The 23,054-nt window shown below is 45.1% G+C and overlaps 1 protein-coding gene across 1 annotated transcript in view; it reads right to left on the bottom strand.

Moving 5' to 3' along the window:
• The window catches only part of PAPPA (pappalysin 1), a 240,175-nt gene that overhangs the window by 94,671 nt on the left and 122,450 nt on the right, over window positions 1-23,054 (bottom strand). Inside the window, exon 11 of the mRNA XM_035016597.1 lies at window positions 2,973-3,166. Coding sequence (XP_034872488.1) covers window positions 2,973-3,166 — 194 coding nt within the window. The remainder of the gene's footprint in view (window positions 1-2,972; window positions 3,167-23,054) is intronic.

The following is a 23,054-nucleotide window of genomic DNA, read 5'->3' on the forward strand; positions in this document are numbered from 1 at the left end:
AGCTGCCTTGTAAAGAGGAACGAAGAACAACCGTGGTCACTTCATCCCTCCCCCAAGTTAATGGAGTGTCCCAGTGAACGACCACCGGGGGACCTCACAACAGCCCACCTCGAAGGGATTGAGAACAGCCTGAACTCAGAGGTGTAGGCAGCACCCGGGAGTCTGCTAGAGGAGAATCCAAGTGCCTCAGGGCATTTTGCACAGTGACACCAAAGATAGGATCTGCCCAGCCACGTTTCTTCCTATTTCCCAGTGTGGTTTTCCAGGTGTCCACTGACTTCTGACTTTTGGAGGTGGCCGCATATTCCCAATCTCACTGGCAGCTTCTGCAAGATCCTAATCTTAGATTCTTCACTTCTGGGCTGTGTGGCTCTGGGGAAGCCACTCAGCGGGATGGGCTGCAGAGTGCGGGAGGGTCCAATGCAGTGGCTGGTGCACCTCCATGACCCTCCCCACCCCACTCTCCCCGGGACCCAGGCTCCTGCATGGGAATTTCGTGTGTGTGCATGCACGTGCATGCATGTGTGGAAGAGAGACAGAAAAAGAAAGAGAGGAAGAAGAAAAAGGAAAAACTTAATTGCATTGGGGGAAGGCGAGGGGCATGTGGTGCATCTAAGAACCTCCCAGCTCCTTCTCTCAAGCCATCAACCTCTTCACTGGAAGCCCTGACTGGGTGAAAATTAACCAGCAGCCTCCTCTGATCAGCACACACGGTAACAATGAAGGCCATGGTTATAGTCCCCCTCCTCTTCTCTGTTGTCAGAAGGGAGCCACCCTTACCCTCCAGGAAACACCTTGCCTAGAATCACGCAGGCTCCGTGTCTGTGTGCGCGTGGACAGGCGTGCGTGTGCATGGTGGGGGCAGTGCGTGAGTGACTTCTAGGCATTTGCTTTCAGTGGGGGAATTCAGGAGACTTTTGTTCTGCCGCCCTCCAGGCTGCCTGCCTGGCCCTGCACCCAGCCAGCAACGCATCCCCTCCCCTGACCCTGTATTCTCCAGTGAGCTGATCTCATTACGGCAAATTTAGTTACAGCTGAAGTCTCCTTGTAACAAAGATTATGTCCAAGCCCAGAGTAATGGAACCTAGTCGATTTCATTAAAATAAAATTGGTTACAATGAATAATTCAACAGGATGATTTTGTTTCCTCATCTCCTCTTTGTAGATCGAAGAGCTAGTATTTATAATGATTTTTTGAAATTGGATTTTTGTTTAGGAAGAGATCATCACCCATAATTCCTGACAGCCCCTCCTTAAAAGGCTGGGATAATTGCCCCGTGAATTCTCCTTTCAAGTGCTAAGGCTGGACAATTCCTTCTCTCTTTTTTCTTACTTTAGCAGCCATAACACTTTGGGTGGTTTTGAAACAAGCTGCTGCCTCAGCTCTTGCTCATATGAGATTCTGAGTGTGTTAATTCCCTTGTTTGAATGATGTTTTTTAAACATTTCTAGAACCCGTTGCCAGTGTTGAGTTGGGAATTCCTGGCTCTATTGCCGGCCAGCCCTGCTGTTCCCGAGCAGGACCTTCTACGCCACAGAGAGGTAATGCCCCAGTATCTTCTCTTGGCAGTGCTCATCTGCATGCAGCAGTGTGCGTGTGTGCACGTGAAGTATCTACAGTCAATTAAACACATGTTTCCGGAGCACCTAGTCTTGTCTTGGCCTGTGCTTGAAGATGAGAGGGCAAAAGTGAACGTAGCTCAAAGCTGTTCTCCAAGAATGAGCAGCCTAGGGAGAGCAAGACATGCACCTGGGTAATTCGGGTTCAAGGTGACAGGTGCAACCAAAGAAAAATTCAGCAAGTACACAGGTGGCACGGGGAGGATGAACCCTAGACATCCACTTACTCACTCATTCATTCATTCCTTGATTCATTCATTCACCAGGCTGGCACTATACAAGACTCCCTTCCACCCGACTTCGGGCAGTCAGAAACAAATGCAAACGCATAAATAATCTAATGCATGTAAACACAAGCAAACAGACAAATGAAAAAATGGCCAAATAAACACTGCGACTTATAAATGAAGTGGACCTATCTTGTACCTCATCCAGGGATTTTCACTGGGCCCCAGAGGAAGGTCACATCTCTCTTTCATCTAGACATCAGGCTGAACCCCCCACCCCGAGTCAGGGAAGCAATATGAGAGAGGAATGGCTGCGAATAATGACTCATCTGCAAGGCCAGGAGCAGGCTGGCCTCTGAAGATGGCCACCAGGCCAGGCGGTTGGAAGCACTGAGTCGTGTCTCTGGGAAATGGGAGTCTCGGAAGAAGGCAGGTGCTTGCTCAGCAGGATAATTGGAAAGGGGGCTCTGGGGACAGCACGGCCATCCCTAGAATCACACAAGCGCTGGTGGCCCCAATCTCTTGTTCCCTCAACTAAACTGGCAGTCCCCTGGGGCAAGAATCCTGGAACATAAATAGTGCATTAGGGGACTGAGGAGTGAGTCACAGCTTTTTAGAGTGGGGAGGTCCTTGGAGATCATCAAGCTCAACTACCCTCTAATTTAAAGATGGGGGGAAATGGGGCCCAGAGAAGTGGGGAGACTAGTCCAAGGTCACACAGCAAATTCATGATAGAGTTAATTCACAGGTGAGTGCTCAAAGAGCACACAACTTGGCACCCCCCTCCAAACAAATAAAGCAGGACTCCCCAAAAAGAATTTAGTCTTAACCCATTGAATTCCAGCGGCATATCCAAAATGGAATTCCTTCACCAAATATGAATTATAACAGGTAGAGAAACAGGAGGACAGGCTTTACCCTACTATGCTGATGTCCCCTGCACTTAACCATCCCATTGTCTCATCCCTGACAAATGGTACTTGTGAGGTCGTAGGATTACATTTGGTTAGAGATATGGTCAGGGGGCCACGACCAGTGACATTACATTTGAGGAGGGCAGCCCGGAGGGGCCGAGCAGAGATGCAGAATGTCTGTAGGAAATGTCACACGTGGCTGGGAGCTTACCTGGGAGGCTGCCGGCTGGCCAATGATGACCCAGCCTGGGCACTGCTGGTCCTGATGCGATACTGAAGCATTGGATGCCCACTGATCCAGGAACCCCTGGGGCGTGTAGACCCCACAGTCCTTGATGCTAGTTTTTTGTTCAAACTCCTCACATACGCCATCACCATCATGGAAATAGCACCGGCTGGGTTCATCTGCAGGAGATGGACAGAGAAGGGAGAGAACAGGTAGATATTTGTTCTGTGGTCTCAGCTGAAATCCACAGTGGTGGGATCAGACGAGCAGAATCATCAGCACTGTAATGCCCATCATCAGTAGTCACGAGGGATTATTATTCACCCTTAAAAAAGGAGATCCAGCCATTTGTGACAACATGATGAACCTGCAGGACACGATACTAAGTGAAATAAGCCAGACACAGAAGGTCCACTAGTGGATGATTCCACTGAAATGAGGAATATAAAGGAGTGAAACTCATAGGAGGAGAGACTAGAATGGTGGTTACCAGGGGCTGGCGGGGAGGGGGAAATGGTTGAGAGTTACTGTTCAGTGGGTATACAGTTGCAGTTATACAAGAGGATATAAAACATCGCACTTACAGCTAACTTTGTGCCTACGGTTGTATTAAGTGTATGCATACTTGAAAATTTAGAGCGTAGATCCTGTGCTATATATGTTTGGACACACACAGATTCACCAACACTTCATTATACCCCAAGTGAGCCCCACAGCCACCTTGTGAGGAAGGCATTATTATTTTAATTATTTCAGTCCTCCAGATTAGGACACCGAGATCCCATGTGTCTTCAATAACGTGCCCAAAGTTGGGGCGCCTGGGTGGCTCAATCAGTTAAGCATCGGCCTTCGGCTCAGGTCATGATCCCAGAGTCCTAGGGATTGAGCCCCGCATCGGGCTCCCTGCTCTGCGGGGAGTCTGCTTCTCCCTCTCCCTCTGCCTCTCCCCCCACTCATGTGTATGCACTCTTTCTCTCTCTCAAATAAATAAATAAACTCTTTAAAAACAATAACACCCAAAGTCACACAGTGTGTTCATGCCAGATCCTGGTTTCAAATTCAGGCTTTCACTTTCCAAGTTCTGGGTACATTATCCGACACCACAGAACTTCACAGTGGCAAACAGGTTTACTGAGCTCCGAAGAGAGTCCCAGTGTCACATGAGGAAGGAACGGATACATCGGAGGAGCTGGCTTCAGTCCCCGCTCTGTAACTCAACTGCTCTGTTCCTTAAGACAAATCCCTTTCCCCCTCTGGACTAGAGCAGATAAGAGGGTCCGCGTGCCGGGCCTCTGGGAGCCCTTCCTGTCTACTGGCCTATGCTCCTCAGGGCTTGGTGGTTAAAGTGAAAGGCCAAGTGAGTTCTCAGGCTCCCATGTAATTCAAATCACAGCAGTGATTTCTGAGTTGGACAACTTAAAGCTGCAGCTGGCTGCAGTGATTCTCAGGGGCCAGGACACAGACCACGGAAGCGTGGAGTTGGCAGGTGCCTTCCAAGGAGGCAGGACCCATGCACGTGGCTTGCTGGTTCTGCACCGAACAACACAAGGAGAAATCAGAATGCAGCCATCTGAAAGAGATCCCCCTGTCCATCCTTCAATAACTCAAATGTCAGGTCGTCTGTGCTCTTTTCCCAATACTTCTAGGGCAAAACTAAATACCCCTGCCTGTGTGGGTTCCTATTTTATGAGGGTCCCTACCCTAACACTTAACTGTGCCATCCTATCTGCATGCTGCAGTTCCTCTGGAAGACTGAGCTTCTTGAAATCTGGTCCCTACTATGCAGTGTCTTCAGGTGCGCTTAAAATCATCATCCAAACTAGTGATCGAGATGCTATTAAAAACTATGTCCAGGCAATAGGCACATTTCCTGGGAAAATCTGAACATCCCAAGCATATTGGAACATAGGGTCATCCAAAAGATACTGGTTGGTCTAGGACATCCTTCCCCTATTTACTCCAAAACAATAGAGTGGAGCCCCATTTCCAATCAGGAATTGACTTCTGTCCCTCAGATTTGCTATATAACTTTGCACAATTAGCTTCACCTTTCAGCCTCTGGCTTTCCATCTGTAATACAGAAACGATAGTCCTAAACACTGTAATAATGTTGTATGGTGACAGATGGTGACTGTACTTATCACGGTGAGCACTGAGTGATGTACAGAACTGTTGACTCAATATATCATACACCTGAAACTAAAATAACATTGTATGTTAATTATACTTCAACAAAAAGAAAAGAAAGGAATGATTGTCCCAGCCAGGACAACCTCTCAGGATACCCACAAAACTCTCATAGGACATGGACATAAACATGCTTGTACATTCTAGAATAACAGTCAAGAGAAAAAGATTCTTCTTCTAAGGGGTCAATTTATTTCTAGCTGGTTGGATGGAATCACCTTGTGAAATCAGTACTCACTTAAAACACTGTGCAGCATCCTCTCCCCACCAAATAGAAAGAGCCAGGGTCAAGTAGAATTAAAACTTAGATTTCTAGGATGCTGACTATCTGAAAAAGGAGTCTGTGAATTCAGGGGCAACAGAATGTTGAACCCCTTCCAAGCTCCAAAAATCCCTTGTTTATTTCAGCAAACAGTTTACATAGTGAAATACTATCAAAAGAGCCAGAATAAATCAATTCATTATAATTCAATTATTTAAGGATGAGTCTGAGCCAGCTGAGGACTCCAGTGACCAGTAGCATGCCTGGCAGCTCAAGGATGGAGAGAAGACAGACTCAGCACTTCTCAGTAGCTCCAACCTCTTGGTGAACGGGGCCAACTTAACATATAATAAAATGTAGACCCAATCCGAGAGTGACCAGCCATTAATCCAGACTCTATGCTTTCAAAACGCAGTCAAGGGAATTGCAAAAAGCACAAGTTTCAGCATCAGGCAAAGCCAGGTTCAGATCCTAGCTCTGTCATATATAGGCTTATAGGACTTAAATAAGCTAACCTAACCTCTTTGAACTTTATTTTCTCATCCAAGAAAAGAAAAGGAGGAAATAATATATTTACCCTGTGTTGTTGCACTTATTTCACAAGATGATGTGTGTACAATGCCAACAACTTCACTCATTTTAGCTAAGGGGAGACTGAGATCCAGAGGCGGTAAGGAGTCTGCTTCCAGATCACAGAGGGAGATGGTGGCAGAGCTAGAAGTAGGAGCCTGGGCTTTTTATACCTCAGAGGGTAATGCCCCTCTGCCCCCACGCTCTAGCTACAGAATAATGAAACCACATCCTTTTGAGGATAAGATCGCTTGACTGCTCATACCACATTCTCCCCCTCCAACATGAAGACAGGGAGGGTAAGATTATAATAAGATCACAGAAGATCTATTCTCTAAGATGACTTAATTCATATTCTCAGCAAAGACACCTCAGAGTGGCAGGAATTGGGGCTAAAGCTGAGTTCTCATGAGGGCTAACTTCTCCCTGATTATGTTTAAGACCTCCATATTTCTGTCTGCTGGGACTCAGCAGAACCAGGGAATGAAGGAGAGGTCGGGGTAGGCATAGCAGGTAAATAAGTGGGAAGGTAGTTCAGTAGATGATAGATAGATAGATAGATAGATAGATAGATAGATAGATAGATGATAGATAGATAGATAGATAGATGATAGATAGATAGATAGATAGATAGATAGATAGATAGATAGATAGATAGATAGGCAGGCAGAGACAGAGTTAAAAGAGAGATAGGAGGTGGTGGAGGGAGAGAGGGGGAGAGAGAGAGAGAGAATAAATATGCCTGGTTTCTCCTCCAAGATTCTGCTGACAAAGCTACCATGAGCCACTTTTTGAAATAACATCCTTGGACTCTGCTATTCATTTTCTTTTGCTACTGGAGTCCCGGGGGCCCTTCAGCTACATCTGCCAGTCTTCATCTGGGGAATTTTCTCTCCCTCTCTACTCCCATGCCCCAAGCACTGTAGAGAACAGAACGAGAAATGGAATAAAAATATGTGGCCAGGAAAAACAAAGACGGCAACAACAATACAATAAAACAAAACTGGCCTTCCCGTTTTCATTACATCCATTTACTTGGTGCTTTTTGAACACTTTACGCTGGTAGCTGAGAAGGTTATAGTGAAAAGAGTTTAAAATCAATACCAAGGTCAAATGACTATCTTGGCACCTGCCTTCCCTGTAGTAGCTAGGCAGCACTGATCATCATATAACCCCTTGGAGCTCTCAACAAATAATTGTTGAATGAATGAATGACTAAAATCCAGCACTCCCAGTGCACGTACTCCTGTCCAAACATATTTCACACTCTGCACCCTTTGAGAAGTTTCTTTAGACAGGGTCTTAGGGTGGAGGGAAAGGAGCTGAGATGCCATTGGTGACTGGCTTACAGTGGGCTTGCACTGGGCAGTATGATTTCCCCACCTCACCCCTTCTTCCCCTGACATAAGAGAACTCCTTGTCTCAGACTCAGTCCCTCTTGTGCAGTAACACATTTAGAAACTGCTCTATCCAGCTAAAAGACTTGATGTGGGGCACAGGCATTGCCAAGTCTGTCATCCCCAGCTGAACATTCCTGTGCTACTTTGTTTTCCTTCTGGAAGAAATGCGCTCAGCTCCAGGAGCCTGAGGCAGATGGACTCTCTGTAAGTGGACAGACACAGATGATGCCGCTTCTCATTGACTTAATTTTCACTTTCCATCTGTCTGGAGCATCAGGATGAAATGCCATTGCCTTTGCATTCCTGAGGCTTGTCTGAAGGACACTATTTGAGATGCTCAGACATTATTGCCCTTATTGGAGAGCTTGGAGCCAAGTCTTAGGAGAATGAGATGAGTTTACCTTGGCATGTAAGCAAAGGCTGGGGCTTAGGCTTTTGTCAAGACTTCTTGTCCTTAAAGTCAGAAAGCCTGGATTCAAGCCTCTAATCTGTCCATGATCATCAGGTAATCTTGAATCTATTTACTTATAGTGGAACTACTTCAACCCAACTGGGGGACACTAATGAACTTAGCTTGATTAGAAAATTGCGAATTTGCAACACCACTAGAATCCTTGAGGTGAATGAATAAAAGAAAGAGCTAGAGAGTTCATTGCTGGAAAAGGAAGCAGGTACATAAATTGCTCTTGTTAGCTCAGTACAAGATCTTGGGATGATTTCCACAAGCCCTCAGCTCAAGAATCTTGAAGACCAGACAGTCATAAACCATTGACTACTACAAAAACGAACTCAAGCTAATGTGTTCTTCAAACAAGGCCTGAGATAATGTGTATTCCTCAGGATAGGGGGATAATTTAGCAGATTTGAGGAGTAACTCTCCTACCCCAAATCCATTTCTGCCCATGCCGTGCTTCACATATAATGTGACAGATTTCCCTGCTTATGGAGATCATCTTCCTTAGCTTGGCATACAAGACCCTCCACAATGAACCTCTCCTGCAGTTTTCCACACCAGCCACTCCCCATCATTCTGTCATGACCTCACAGGGGTTGTTTCCTCTGCCTAGGATCTATTTCTCATTTTTCACTTTGCTAAAACTCCTGCCGGGTCTTCAGATGCAGCTAAGAGCGTCTCCTCTAGCAGGCTATCTCCATCCTCCCTTCTCTCTTACTGACTCCCATCCTAGCTTGATCAGATGACCTTCCTCTGTGCTCTTTCTCACAATTCCCAGATTCCCCCCATCCAGCTTTGGTCAACCTGTCTATGAACAAGACCCTCTTTCAGCCCTATCCCAGCAGGCAGAAGGTATCTCTGGGTACAAAGTTGCTGACTCTCACCCCTGTATTCCCAACTCACAGCACAGGACCTAGAATGAAGGAGGTGCCTGACAAATGGTTGAGGAATAGATGAGCGGATGAATGACAAATGAAAACAATGGATGCATTATATTTATAATCGATTATTACCAGTTTAGGCATGTTCTCAACTAACCAGGTGTTGGCATACTTTTCTGTGATGAGATTACCAGCCATACCATGACAGTACTGCAAACCAGATTTCATCAAAACAGTGGTATCTTCTTCCAGTGGAATGACATATCTTGTCTAAAAGGTCAACTAGCTTTGCTATAAAATTTCTTCAAACTTTGGGACTGATTGCAGTTATTCTAAAACAAACCCACAGTGGCTGTCTCACAAACATATCCATAATGTCCATATGGGACTAAGAAAGCAGTAATCCTCTTGCAATCATTTCAGTAATGAATGGGCAACAAATAAGAGGCACTAAAGCTTTCTGAAGATTCGGGAGTGAGGGTCATTATTATCCCCAGCTAAGATCACCTTTACTCCTTGATACGAACTGGAGAATAGAATCAATCCTGATAACCAATATTTATTTACCCAGTATCTGCTCTGTGTCTGTGCTGGTACTGGGGATACACTGACGCATCAGACTGGGCTCCTCCTTTCTGGGTAGAATCAATACTGCTTGGGAAAACAGGGAAAGGCTTCCCAAGAAGACAATTTGGGGCAACATCTTGGAGGAAGAAAAGAATTTGGGGAGGTGAAGGGAAGAGTATGAGCACTGGATGAGTCTCAACCAATGTGTGTGTATATGAGGAAGCTGTCAAGGTTAGAGCTACGGGAGAATGATGGGTCCTGGAACGATGAACTGAAAAGCTGACCTGAGGCCAGTGTAAGGAAGGATTGCAATGCCATGTTGAGGTATTTGAATTTTCCTGTTTAGAAATGGAGAGACTTTGAAGATTTTTCTGAGCAGGAATACCTGTGATTTTCATACTCTTAGGGGGCAGTGAGGTATAAGACCTGATTTTGCTTAGTAGGTGCACCATTTACTATTTATTTGACTTTGGGGAAATTACTTAGAATTTCTAGACCTTACTTTCTTCATCTGAATAATGGTTGAAGGATTGAATGTTTACTATCATGCTCAGATCACTTAATAATACATGTGATTATATAACAACCCAAAATGTTTGCTTAGTTTCTTCTGTGTGCTAGGTACTGTGATAAACTGTAGGTCCAGAGTAGTAAATAAATCATCCATGACCTTCACCTCATGGAACTTATAGTCTAGTGGTAAATGTTGGTGAAGCACTCAGGACATAACAGTTGATCAATAAATGGTCTATGACAACAATGATGATCTTGGAGCTGAAAGCAATGATTTCATTTCCTGTATGGGAAAGCTGAGGTTCACGGAATTGAAGTGATTTGCTGAAGCCTTTAGAGAACGTCTCTAGTAGAGTCAAGACTAGATCATTGTTCTTGAATTCTTAACACAAAGCCCTTTCTACTACACCATGCTGATTTACCAGACTGGGTTTTCGGTATATAATTCTGGTGACAAAATAATTTGTTACCTTAACCAAGTTTCAATATTCCTTTTGGGAATCTCCATTTTCACTTTTCACGACATCCCTGGTGTGGTCCAAATTTTAGTAGTCTGAGAAGCTATTGGGGTTACTAAGTTTCTAGCCCATTGAGAAAAAAAAAATACAGATGACAGCTTTAAGTAATAGGAAATGTAATAAGTAATAAGACTCAGGGAGTAACCAAATAATTTGAATGCATGCTCTCCTATCATGGGCTACCTTCCAAAGGATGGTAGAATTTACCAGTTTTTCTAAACTTCTTGTCTGTGAAGATGGGTCAACTTTTGAGAAATTAGTATCCATTTCTATTTCCAGCTGAGGGAACAGTGATTGGCATTAGGATATTCAGTTAGTCCAATGATGACTATTTTCCGTATTTTTTTTAAACACCAGAAAAAATAGTATTTTTAAATTCAGCTGTTTGTTTAGGGATGGGTCCAACCACAACAAGCTTCATGCCACATAACAATTCATCCAAACAACAACAAACGACCAAAAAATGCACAGTCTTTGTGTCCAAATAATAGCTTCTTGGAACATGGGAAACTGGAGTGCTTAACCCCCAAAGGTTTACAAAGGGGAAGCTTGGTAGGGAGATGGTGGTGGCAATATTGGTATATGTTTCCTCTGGAACAGAAATGACCAGACTTTATATCACCCATGTTTCAAAGGCTTCATGTCAAACCCACACTGCTGACTTTGTTTAATTCTGTTCAAACTGGGATTTGTCCTTAACCTCCTCAACCAGATCAGCCTGTCCGGAGTACAGAAGACAGGGTGGTGAAGGGCTTCTAAAGAATCATGAATCTGCTAACAAGTTTCAGATGCTGGTTAGGTCTACTGAATCTGAGGAGCTTAAGTTGGTTTCTGGTTCCTGCAAGGGTTGGCCATATATAAAAGTGAGCCAGAAATTCCTTCCTGTGTTCCACTGTGACAACCAGGCATCATCTAGCAAGCAGAAAGCACTAGGAAAAGAAGGATGGATCTGGATATAGCCTCACATTAACATTCCCATCCCACACCCAGGCCTATCATGGAGAGCACTGTCCGGGGGACAGGTTGGTCCTCTGTCCACTTGGCCCTTACAATACTCTCTTAACTGGTTTGTGTCTTCCTCATTTCCTAAGAGTAATGAACCTAAAGTGATTAATCTATGAGCAATTTATCTATGATGGTATTTGAAATAAGTACTTAGTTGACTTCTGCAAAATGTGAACGTCCCCACCTAGCACTCAAATCCTTCCATAGGCTAGCTCCAACTGTCTTGTCTATCCTTATTCCCAACCACAGCTCTGTCCTCAAATGTTTCTTCCCACAATTCACAGCTCAGAGCTTCTGTCCTTATTTCTTTAGCCTGAAAGGCTAGTCTCTGCCTGAGTCTCCCATAAAGACTTGACTCAGACATCTTTAGCTCCATGAAGCCTCACCTGTCACTCTTTCATATTGTTACTTGTCCAACACAAACTGACCCCCTTTCCTTCCTGCATCACTATTCCCTCCTTCCAAACCAGCAAAACAGGATATGGCCTATATAAAAATGTTAAAGAAATGCAAAAATTAAAAAATAAAATAACCTCCTTTCATTCCACATCTTCTTACCTCTATGTTTCCTACTTCACACTTCTCTTTCCATGATTCACAGAGTTTATTAAGAGTTATCTTTACTTATACTGCCCACCTTCTCACCTATAATTCACTCTTCAGTTCTCTCCAGTCTAACTTCTGTACTTGCTACTCTACCAAAATCAATCTTGTCAAGATCACCATTGACCTCAAGGTGGCTAAAACCATAACATCAAAATCCTCATCTTGCTAGACTGCCTTGAAGCATATAAAGAAGTAGCCCTTCCCTTTCTTCCCGAAGCATTCTCTCATGGATTCCATGGCACATGCCATCCCATTTCTTTCTGGCTCTCAGCTTATCCCACATAGACTTATTTGCTGTTTTCTGCTTCCCTAAATCTCTGTAAATGCTGCCAGGCTTCAGGGCCAGGCCTTGGGTCCCCTTTCCTATCTATCTACATTCTATCATTCAGTCCTCATTTATAATAAAAATGTTAAAATATCTATGTGTCAATGGCTCAATCATTTCTTTAGAAATTACCTCTTCTCTGAGTCCTAACTGCCTACAGTGACATCTCTACTTAAATATCTATTTAAAAGCATCACGAATCATCATGTCTAAAGCAGAAGTAATGGTTTCTCCTTACATTTCTTTCTTCCTCATCTTAGTAAATGACAACATTGCCCAACAATGGCCAAACCAAACCATCTGAGTCATCTCTCCCATTTTTTCAGACTGCCCTCCAACCCCACATAAAGCCCATGGACACATCCCGTACACCCTTTCGTCTCGGGATATTCTGTTCCATCGCTGCCACCCTAACCCAGGCCACTGTCACTTCTCCAATGCTCACTGAATTAGTCTTTTTGCTTCCTCGGTCTGTTTCCTAATCCCCCCTCCTCCAGAGCACAGCCAGAGTGCTCTTTTAAAAACGTAAACTTTCAGGCCATCCTCCTACCTAAAACTCCTCAATGGTTTCCCATAACACATGAGGTGAGATTCAGTCTCTGTCTCGGCCAACAAGTTCCCACCTTAGCTGATCATCTACTACTGCTCCCCTCGCTCACTATCATCCATCCATCCATCCATCCATCCATCCATCCATCCAGTTAACCCCCTGTTCAACATGCATCTATTTCTTAAATGAGCCAAATTTGTTATGGCTCCAGGAACTTGAACTTGCTGTTCATTTTACCTAGAATACTTTTTCTCAGGCTTTTCTCACAACCTCTTCCTTTTCATCATTTAGGGCTCAGTTAAAATATTACTTCCTCAAATAACAACCTTGTCTACTTACAGTAAGCTCACATCCAATTCCTCCATCCCCATTAGAGCATACATACCATCTTGTTGTATTTCCTTCACACCATTATTCACTATCTAAAAATAAATCTTATGTATTATTGTTTCTCCCCCCCACCCCGCCCCATGTGACACAGGTTTCACGGAAGCACGTTTCCAAGTGCACACCTTTCTTTTGGATCAAGAAAACTGTCTCGCCATATTATGTAATTGACATTTGAGAATGAATGAATGGGTGACTATGTACAGCTCTTGGATTTTGAGACATTTCTGGGCTGTCTCCAGTGTTAACTTCTATTCACATCTCTGATTCTTAGGACAAAGCCATTCTCATAGCTGCTGCTCGTAAAAGATGAATTAACAAAGTTCTTCTGGAATTTCAGAATGTCTGTTATTGATTGTACTGAAGAGACCGCAAACCTGACTTGAATCTGTTTCAGCAGATTGTACGATAGAAAGATTTTTATGAAAATATTAATTATAATGAGATCCTATTATAAATCCAAGCACACGTTAGGGGGAAAAATCCAATTCTATCTAAACCATCCCATAATATTTTCCCCCATGAGACATCATGCCTCACCATCTGTCCTAAATATTGTTTTAGTTTCTTTCTTAACTGAATTTCAAAGCAATGGAACATCTGGATAGAAAAGGTGGTGCATACTGGACTGAAATTTAATAAAGAGATTTGATGGTCTTATGAATTGGAACTTGAAGATACATTTGCATCACCTTGAATTTAGTATAGGTATTTGAATGGCCTAAAAAGATGATAAGCAAAGATAGTGATCCTAATAAGTGACAAGGCATTCAATAGAGAAGAATGCTCAAAGCCCTGAATGATTTTCAGCTGGGTCTCTTTTGGGTTCCAGCACTATCTCATGATATGGGAGAGGAGGTAAAATTCAGTCCCATAATGAATTATGTAGTGGCCACGAAACAGGCAGGCATCCTAAGCACAGACAGGAGGGAGAGTGATACCTAGGACCAGAAGGGCTTTAAAAGTATGAGCAGGAAATAACAGAATGAGATTTGCCTTGGATAAAAGAAGCTAATAATAAACAGAGAAAAGCAATCTGAAGCATTTATATGCAGAGAATGTACAAAAGTGGCACAAAAGGGTAATGATGGTAGACATCTGCAAATTGGGTGTCCGTGGTTGTAATGTGATCTCGTTGCTCCACACCAAAAATAAATAAGTAAAAAATAGGTAAGAAAAAAGAAAGAAAGAAGAAAGAAAGAAAGAAAGAAAGAAAGAAAGAAAGAAAGAAAGAAAGAAAGAAAGAAAGAAAAGAGAACGGCCACTTTCTCAGAATCAGTAGCTTGGTCAAGAGAACGGGAGTCAAGAAGAGATGCTCTCTCATTCCCCTCCCTGAGCTGCGATTTCCCTTCTCTAGAAAGAGTTATGTCAAGTAGCTCTATAATCCCCTTCAACAGAGTCATTTTACAATGAATTTGGTTCTTAATGTTCCCCCCTTTAATCATTAAACCAGGTTTTCAGTCTGAAGATGGGGAAATACCAACAAAATGAAAACTAGAACGGCGGTTGAACCCGTTCTGAGAAACACAGGAGAGGGCTCTAGCCAACAGCAGGTGGAATAAAGGACAGGAAATCAAAATCTGAAGCTCAATTCTCCAATACCGGGTAACACACATCGTCATTCTGGGTTCTGTTCTTTGTGTCTATCAAAACAAAATGACAAAACTGCTTTTCCCACCCATTTTAGAAAGTGGCTGCAATGATCAGCTAAACTATTACGGCAAACACTCAGATGTGTTATTGTTTGCACGTTTCGTTATCGCAGATGCAATCTAGAACTCCTCTCCTGAACCATCACATGGCTTGCTCAGCTCACTGTCTTAGCCTCAGCCTCACGTCTGGTGCTCAGTGAACCCTCTTCCAACAGTGCTGCCTCCACTCCCATCTCTGCAGACTGTACCCCACTCGGGATTTCACTGTCTATGCAGCATTACATCACTTCTTCACCAGTGCACTTGATGACTGCATTTGCCCTAACATAGAAGGGCAGCTCCTTGAGAGCAGAAACATAGGCTGTTTTGCCCATTACTGCACTTCCAATTTCAGGACACCGAGGACAGTCAGGACAGAGTGCTGAATGAATGAACGAATGGAGGGTTAGCCCTGCAAGGGTCTCTAGAAATTATCTAGTCTGCGTGCGTCCTTTTGCAGATGTGGGAACTGAGAAAGGTTAAGTAACTCACTGAAAGCTACAGGCCAAGGGTTTGGGTTGGCTCATTAAGGCTCATTATATAAATATTGGGGCTATGCAATTTCAAATAGAAATTGATCTGTGAGAAATGTGTATATGTAACCATAAGGAAAACACCACGCATCCAAACAAAGGCAGTTTGGGCACAAACGCATGCCTGTTCTTCAATGCAGTAAAACGAGCCACCTAGCAATCCGTTAGGGTGTCCTCAAGTTTCCAGAGAAGAGAGACTTCTGGGCAAGTGGATGCTATGTTAAATAACAGTAGCCAAGGAATTGAGGATGAATCAGGGCACCACATGAAAACCAAGCCAGTCACCCCAGTCTGGCACAGTTGGTCGTGACTAAGGTGACCGCAGTATGCTTGGTTCTTGGTGGGGTTCCCATGCAAGAAACTAGAGTGTCAAAATGGATCCCTCCCACCCGAGCCCTGATTGGCTTGGCCCACTTCGAAGACCATCCTCCTGCCATATGGTTCAGATAAGTTCAGAAAGATGAGGCATTCAAGCCACAGTGTCCTCCATCTCCAAGTTGGTGAGATATGCCACACTGCGCTAACTGGCAGAAGCCCAGTCAATGGGCTGAGCTGTACTCTGGTAAGTTTTCTTTACCTTACATGATGGCGGGGGCTCCTTTTATGCCCTTGGAAGAGGATTTTATGTTAATTTGAATATATGCTCTTTGATCTGTATTGTTGAACTGTTTTTGTCCTTACAGAAACTTGTATATGTGTGTGTATGTCTGTCTCTACTCCCAATAGGGAAAAAACAGGGGAGGGAGGGAAGGAGGGAAGGAAGGCAAGAAGGAAGGAAGGAGGGAGGGAGGGAAGGAAGGAAGGAAGGAAGGAAGGAAGGAAGGAAGGAAGGAAGGAAGGAAGGAAGGAAGGATGGAAGGGAAAATTGGTTCTGAATTTTAAGAGTTACCCTGGAACATTTAAAAATATCCATCAAAACCTGTTTGGTTTTTTGTTTTTTGTTTTGTTTTATCAGAAATGATAAGGGTCAGCATTACTATTCATGTATAGAAAAAGTTCCCAGGAGTAGTGGTCACTCTGAGATCAGTTTCTACTGACTGGAAAAGGTGATTGCCCAAACAAGACATGGGATTGCAGACTGGGTAACTGGCTATAGATTCCAGAACAGAGATCAGAGAAGCGCCCTGCGGTTCTCAGAAGGCTGGGCAGACCAGTTTGGGGCCCCTGAGGACCTAGGATATGGTCAGAGAATGGGACCCAAGGTAGGCAGGATCACTGAACAATACTCCTATGTATGGAGATGTTTAACCTGAAGAAGAGAAGGCTCAGAGAGGACACAGCAGAAAACCCCTCTAACTAACTGCAGCCTGGCCAAAAGTGAAATCGGCTGACTCAGAAGATACTGGTATTCATTCAACATTTGCCAGCAGAGGCTTGATGATAATGGACAAGGCATAATCTGGTCCCTGCCTGCTTCTGTAGCTTTCTCTTTTCTTCTCTAGCGTACTCAAGTCTCAGCTGACAGCCTCAAAGTGTGGCTTCTTCCCGAAGGGACACTATTCCCCCAATTCCCAGCACTGCTTTTCCTCTGACTAGTCTCCAGTCATCCTTATCCATAGTTTAACCAACAACTCCTCTGCAAAATCTCTCTGGTAATCCGCCCCTCCCCCCCCAGGGGCCTGCTTGCCCCTCTCTTATGTCTTCCCATAGCATCCTCTACCTCTCCAATAACAATATTAGCTACCAGGTAATAAGTGTATTGGTTAAATGAATAATCAGATGACTTGGAACGTGCTGGGCACGTTGTTAAATGTTAAATGTTTTTCAATCTATAATGTCATTTAATCCAAGAAGAGCCCAGTGTGTTTTGTGCTATTACTATCCCCACTTAACAGACAAGGGGGTTGGTGTATAAAGAGGTGAGGTCATTAGATTCACATAAGGTTTCACAAGTTGAAGCTAGAATCCAATCCTGACTAGTTGGATTCCATAATCTGTGCCCATGCATCCACCCATGCTGCCCAATTCATGTCCTTTGTGTGGCTGTGGACACTGAGGGGGATCTAAAGAGACAAGCTCATCTGAGTCTGTCCGAGACGCTGTGATGCTGTGGTCCGTGAGGGGGGGCGGGGGGGCAGGCTGCGGGAGCTGAGGTCACATCCCTGCCCTGCACTAAGGTGCTAGGTGTCCCTGAGCAGCACATACAACACTTCACGTCCCAGTCCTGGTTTCCTCCTTGGCCGATCGGTGAGATAAGGACTGTCTTTCAGACATTTGGGGGATGAAATGAGAAGCTGTATAAAAAACACCTGGCATGGAGTCCAGCAGGAAAACAGATTCCGTGAAGGATCAGGAGTCCCCTTTCCCTAAAGGAAGCAATCTGTCTCTGCTACTCCATGCCCGTTAAACTGCACCGGCTCAATCACTTATGTTTTGGTTAAACCTTTTTTAATTTTTTTTAAAGTGGAATCCGAGTTTTTGTTGGCAGGTGATTGAACACACCGGGGCCCAGCCTCTGGGCCCACAGTCCATTAGGGAATTTACGAGGACAGATGGGGAGCCTTCAACTCAAGTACTCCCTTCAGAGGCAGTACTTACAAAGCCATCAATTCCCTTAACAAAGAGCACAGGCTTAAATGCCCCCGTAAAGCAGTGCTATTTACACAGCTATCCACTTCCCTTTGAATTCTCTGCCTGGGGGGTGGCCTACCTGCAGTCCTTTCCAGCTACCAGAGAATTAGGCTCCCTCACGAAAAGGAAGCTGGCAGGCACTGGGCCTGGGTTTTGAAAAGCAGCTCAGTTTGGGGTTATCAGACAGTCCTGTGAGGGGGCGGGGGGATCTAAGTAACCACCAAAGCCCCCAGATCTGCACATCCCTTCTGCTAAGGTTCTAAACTGTGTGGACCTTGTCAAAGAGTTAGGGCCATGGTCAACACTGAGACGGGGAAAGAGAGCTGCGGCCGAGTCCCTCTCTCCTTTATACCAAGGGAAAGAGGCTCAAAAGAACATTATTGGCAAACACTTGTATAGGGCTTTGCAGCTCCGTGGCGTGTCAATATCGTGACGTGGTCCCCTTATAGGTGAAGAAACTAAAGTAGCCCCCACCCCACTTTTGAGGCAGAAATGGAATTGGAACTCAGCAACTCAGCTCCAGAGCCTGGGCACAAAACCATCCCAATGAGAGACATCCTGCCAGAGAGGACCCCGAGAAGGCAGAAGGGCCTGGGATTTAAACAGGGGTCTGTCTGCCTCTAAAGACCAACAAAGCTCTACTACACTTTGCTGCCTGAATAATAAAACTGTCTGCTAAGAAACATGTCCTTCATTCACTTATTCTGTATTTACTGAGCCGCAAATTATTTGCCAGGTCCGGGACTGAATTCTGGGGAGTCGGATGAATTACACGGGATCTCAACACTCCAGGAGCCCAGAGTCTGGTGACGGGGACCAGTAAGTCAATGACTGAGTACACAGTACTTTATCCTGCAGTACGAGATGCTATGGGAGCACAGAGGAGGGCCTCCCACCACCACACACAGAGCCTTGAGTGTTACCCAGATTGGAGAAGGCTTCCCTTGGGAGGTAACGCAGGGGCTGAATCTTTGAGAGGTCCTAGGCCGGGGAGTAGGGCTACATGCCAGTCTCTGTGAGCCAAGGGAAACAACCTAGTAGATAAAGCACAGAAGATGCTGCGGCGTGAAGTACAAATACCAGGTTCAGACCTTGAACGCCGCAGTAAGGGATTTAGATTTATCTCAAGGGCACCTGACTCTTCAAAGGGAGAGTGACAAAATGATGTTTGCATTTTAGGAGAGCGTGCTCTCACTACAGGGGAGTATAGGTGAGGGCAAGCCAGATGGGGAACCCGGGACCTTTATCTCTTGCAAAATTCCAGGCAGGAGCAGGTGGAGGACTCAGAGCAAGGAAGGCAGGGAGAGGGAGGAGGGACCGATTTGGGGAGGGGGGTTAGTTTTCAAAGTAAAATGGGCACCATGGTGATTGTCTGGATGTGGCAAGTGACAGAGAGGGAAGAGTTAAGGATGTTTCCCAAGCTTCTAGTGGAAAAGTCTGGTTGGCGAGTGGCACCACTAGTTGAGACAGAGAAACAGGATTTGCCGCAGATCTGGGGAGAAAATCAGTATGCTTGCTATCAGATGCGTTGAGTTTGAGTATCATGGGGCATCCAGTTAGAGCAACTAGGTATACAAGTCCACACAGAGGTCCAGAGAAAAGCCCAGACTGAAGACAGAGATTCTGGGGTCTTTGGTTTTGAATGATGAGCTCAGGGAGAGTAAAGCCTGAGAAGTAGCTGCTTTTGGGACTTTGGAGAGCTCTAATATTTTAAAGCGTGGGCAGAAGGTCTGTTTTGGCGTGGCCAGAGGAGTTAAGGAAAACTGGAAAGGGGTACACTTCAGAGGAAGTTTCAAAATTTCAAGAAAGAGCCAGATAAGTTAGGGGAGAAACACACTGAAATGGGTCTGTTTAATCATGCTATTTAATAGAATCCCCCTCATGGCTTTCCTGAGTAAAGATTCTTAACTTTCTGCTTGATCTCAGGTACAGGGCGTTCGCTACTTGTAAGAACTAGATTATTCATAGTCATTGTAATCGATCCGTATTGAACACTTTCTGAAGGACAGGAACCAACCATCTCAAGCACAGCAGATCTGGCATCCTCAGTGCCTAGCACGGACCTGACATATAAAAGGCGCTCAACAAATCTGGGATGAATAAATTCATAAAGGAAGGAAAGGATATATCCTAGCTCCCCGGTGAAGTGAAGAACAGCACTCCCATTTCACAGATGGAAAAAGATGCTTGGTGGACTGAGCCTGGAGCAGAGAAGCGGTCCCCTGTGCTCCTGGGTCAGGTCAGTCGGCTCTCTTTCTCTCTCTCTATCTCCCCATTCAGGAGTTCTCTTGGCCAAAGACACACAGACAAATGGAGAAGTAGAGGGTTTTAAGACGCGTGTGCAGCCCTCTCATGGATAATGAGGCTGAACTCAAGTTATAGGCGTGGTTTTGGACTCCTGAACTGAGGGATCGGCCCCAGCCAGGACTTCTTACAGCCCTGCCAATAGTGGTTGAAAGTGTAGTTCAATCTTAACGGATAATTTGGGCTGGGGTTATGACTGGTGTTGAAAGCCAAACTCACTCTGATTTCTCTTCAGATCAGTTTGCCAAGAGTACTTGGTTGGCCCTTGAAGAGCATCCCACTGAGGGGAGGTTGATCGTAACAACAGTGCCCCCGGCATGTCAGGCTTCTGCCCAGAAACCACGCCTTGCTGCAGGATCGCACCCAGACACCCACCTATCTTGTGACTTCCTCTGAGTAGTTTTATTTTTGGAACCACTTGACTCCCTGCACCCCCCAAAAGAAGCTTCATTCTGGACATTTATAGCTGCAGCGCTCGGCACCTGGTCTTACTGAGCCCAGGTGCCCAGGAAGTGTTGTTTACAGACCCACCCCCCATACCAGGAGGCTTTCACATTCCTCCTGTGGTCCCCTCCCACCAGTCCCTGCACATCCTTAACAACACGTGTCTTCGGAAGTCCTCCAATGAAGGACTTCGGCTGCCACTTGTCACTCCCATCTGCACCCTACCTAGCACAGAGCTTATGCAGCAGGTGCTTAACATAGACAAAAAGGAGTGTGAGATTGGTCACATGGGCTTCCAGCTGTTGTTGCGAGACCCCCTAGCTGCTGCCTGGGGTAGGGGGGAAGGTAACCTTAGCCCTGGTGAGCAGGGCTGCAGACCCCCCGGGGTGCGGAGTGTTTCATCTTTCTGTCTGGCAAATGAAAATTGAAAACTCAATCCCTTAAAAATTACTATAATTTCAGATTTGCTTTATCTTAATTTCTTCTCGGTACTGAATCAGTAGCAGTCAAGAGAAAGTCGCTTTTACTTTCTCCCTCTGTTAAGTATTTAATGATCTGTAAACAAACACTTCAGACAGTGTTTCTTAAGGAGATCCTGGGATCCTTTTGTTATGTGAAGATTCCTTTGCACCACGCATTGTTTCCCCTTCTCATTATCTGTTTGCGGACAAGCTGTTCAGCTCTTGATCAAGAGGACACATTTTATTAGATAACCTTAATGATCTAGAGTTAGCATAAATTAATAGTTCAGCCTGAGGGCTTAAGAGCCAGCCTTCCCTTACTGGAAGCCTTGAGTAAATTACTTAACTTCTCTGTGCTTTTTTCTTATCCAGCCATCTCTAGCTGGCAGAATATTAAAACTACCACAGAGGGTCAATGCAATTAATCAAGGGAGTTAATAGAGAAAAAGCATTAAATTAATGAAACGAATAAAATTAATCATGAGCTATTTCTACTACAATGTCTACTGTCGGGGACGGTGAGATGGAAGAAGAGTGGAAAGATACAAACGTATCTCGCCACTCCTACTTGTTCTTAAAGTCTGGTATTTTGGAGGAGAGCCCCAGCTCTTCTACTTGTGGAGCTGGGCAGATCTGGGTTCTAATCCCAGCTCTGCTGTTTAACCATCACCAGCTTCGGACAAGTCACTTCATTTCCCCGAGCTTCAGTTTCTCCTGGAGCAATACCTCACCGCCCGCCCCCCACCCCCCACCCCCTTCCTGCAGCCTCCTGGAGATCCAAAGAGGAGGTTAAGTATGCTGTGAGGCCACCAGCAGCCATGGGACGCAGCGCTCCCGAAGGTTTGTTTCCTTGCGTGGTGGTTTTCCAGCTCAATAAATATTTACTGAATGAAGGACACTTTCTCAAAAGTCACTTAAACATTTGGGGGCTCTGTTGTGTCATTTGGAAAGTGGTGATAATAATGCCTGGTTGCCGGGGGTGTTGTGGGTTTGAAATGAGACCACGTAGTAGGTTCTCTGTAAATACCCACACGCTCCCTCCAGCAGCCCGGGGAGGATCCAGGACTGCCTTTAAGTGGTGAGCAGTTTGGGCTCCTCTGGGCACTCTTTTCTGCCCCAGAGTGTCATTTAGTTCGGCGCATCGGTTAATGACCAGCTGGAGCGGAATGCTGGGGACACAGGAACGGACGGGCTAACTTCTTCCATGAAGGGTAAGGGAAACCCATGATTAATGGGAAAATGTGGGGGGATAAATACAATTACAGCTAAGCTTCTACAGGCCCAGGAGCGAGATGCATAAGGGAGTACCCTCACCTCTTCATCTCTCCTGTGCCTTGATTTCCCTAAGTGGCTATTCTTTTACCTGCCTATATACTCATCCATCTATGCCAGTGGTAAGTTGTACTTTTTCAAGACAGGGCCAGACAGTAAATATTTTGGCTTCGTGGGCCCTCAAGGTCTCTGTCAGAACTACTCAACTCTGTCTTTGTATTGCAAATATCAAAACCAAGGAGCCTACGTGGGTTTCAATGAAACTGTATGTACCCAGATGGGCAGCAGGTTGGGTTTGGCCAAGGGCAGCAGCTTGTTGACCCCTGATCGATGCAAGCATGCACTTGCCTATTGTGCCTGGTACAGGGCTAGGCACAGAATGTCGTTATCAGGAGCAATGGCCTCCCCGAGGTCTGCAGGGGCCTAAAGGATGAGAACTTGCGAGGCTCTAGCCTCACCTTCCTCCTTCACTCCCATCTGGCCATGCTGCCTTTCTCTGACCCGCTCACAAGCCCTTGCCTGCCTTGAGGATTTAATAGTCTGAACTTCTTGCACTCCTTACTCCA

This window comes from Mirounga leonina, unplaced genomic scaffold (genome assembly GCF_011800145.1).
Source record: "Mirounga leonina isolate KUSES-001 unplaced genomic scaffold, KU_Mleo_1.0 Mir_170, whole genome shotgun sequence".
In the NCBI taxonomy this organism is placed as follows: domain Eukaryota; kingdom Metazoa; phylum Chordata; class Mammalia; order Carnivora; family Phocidae; genus Mirounga; species Mirounga leonina.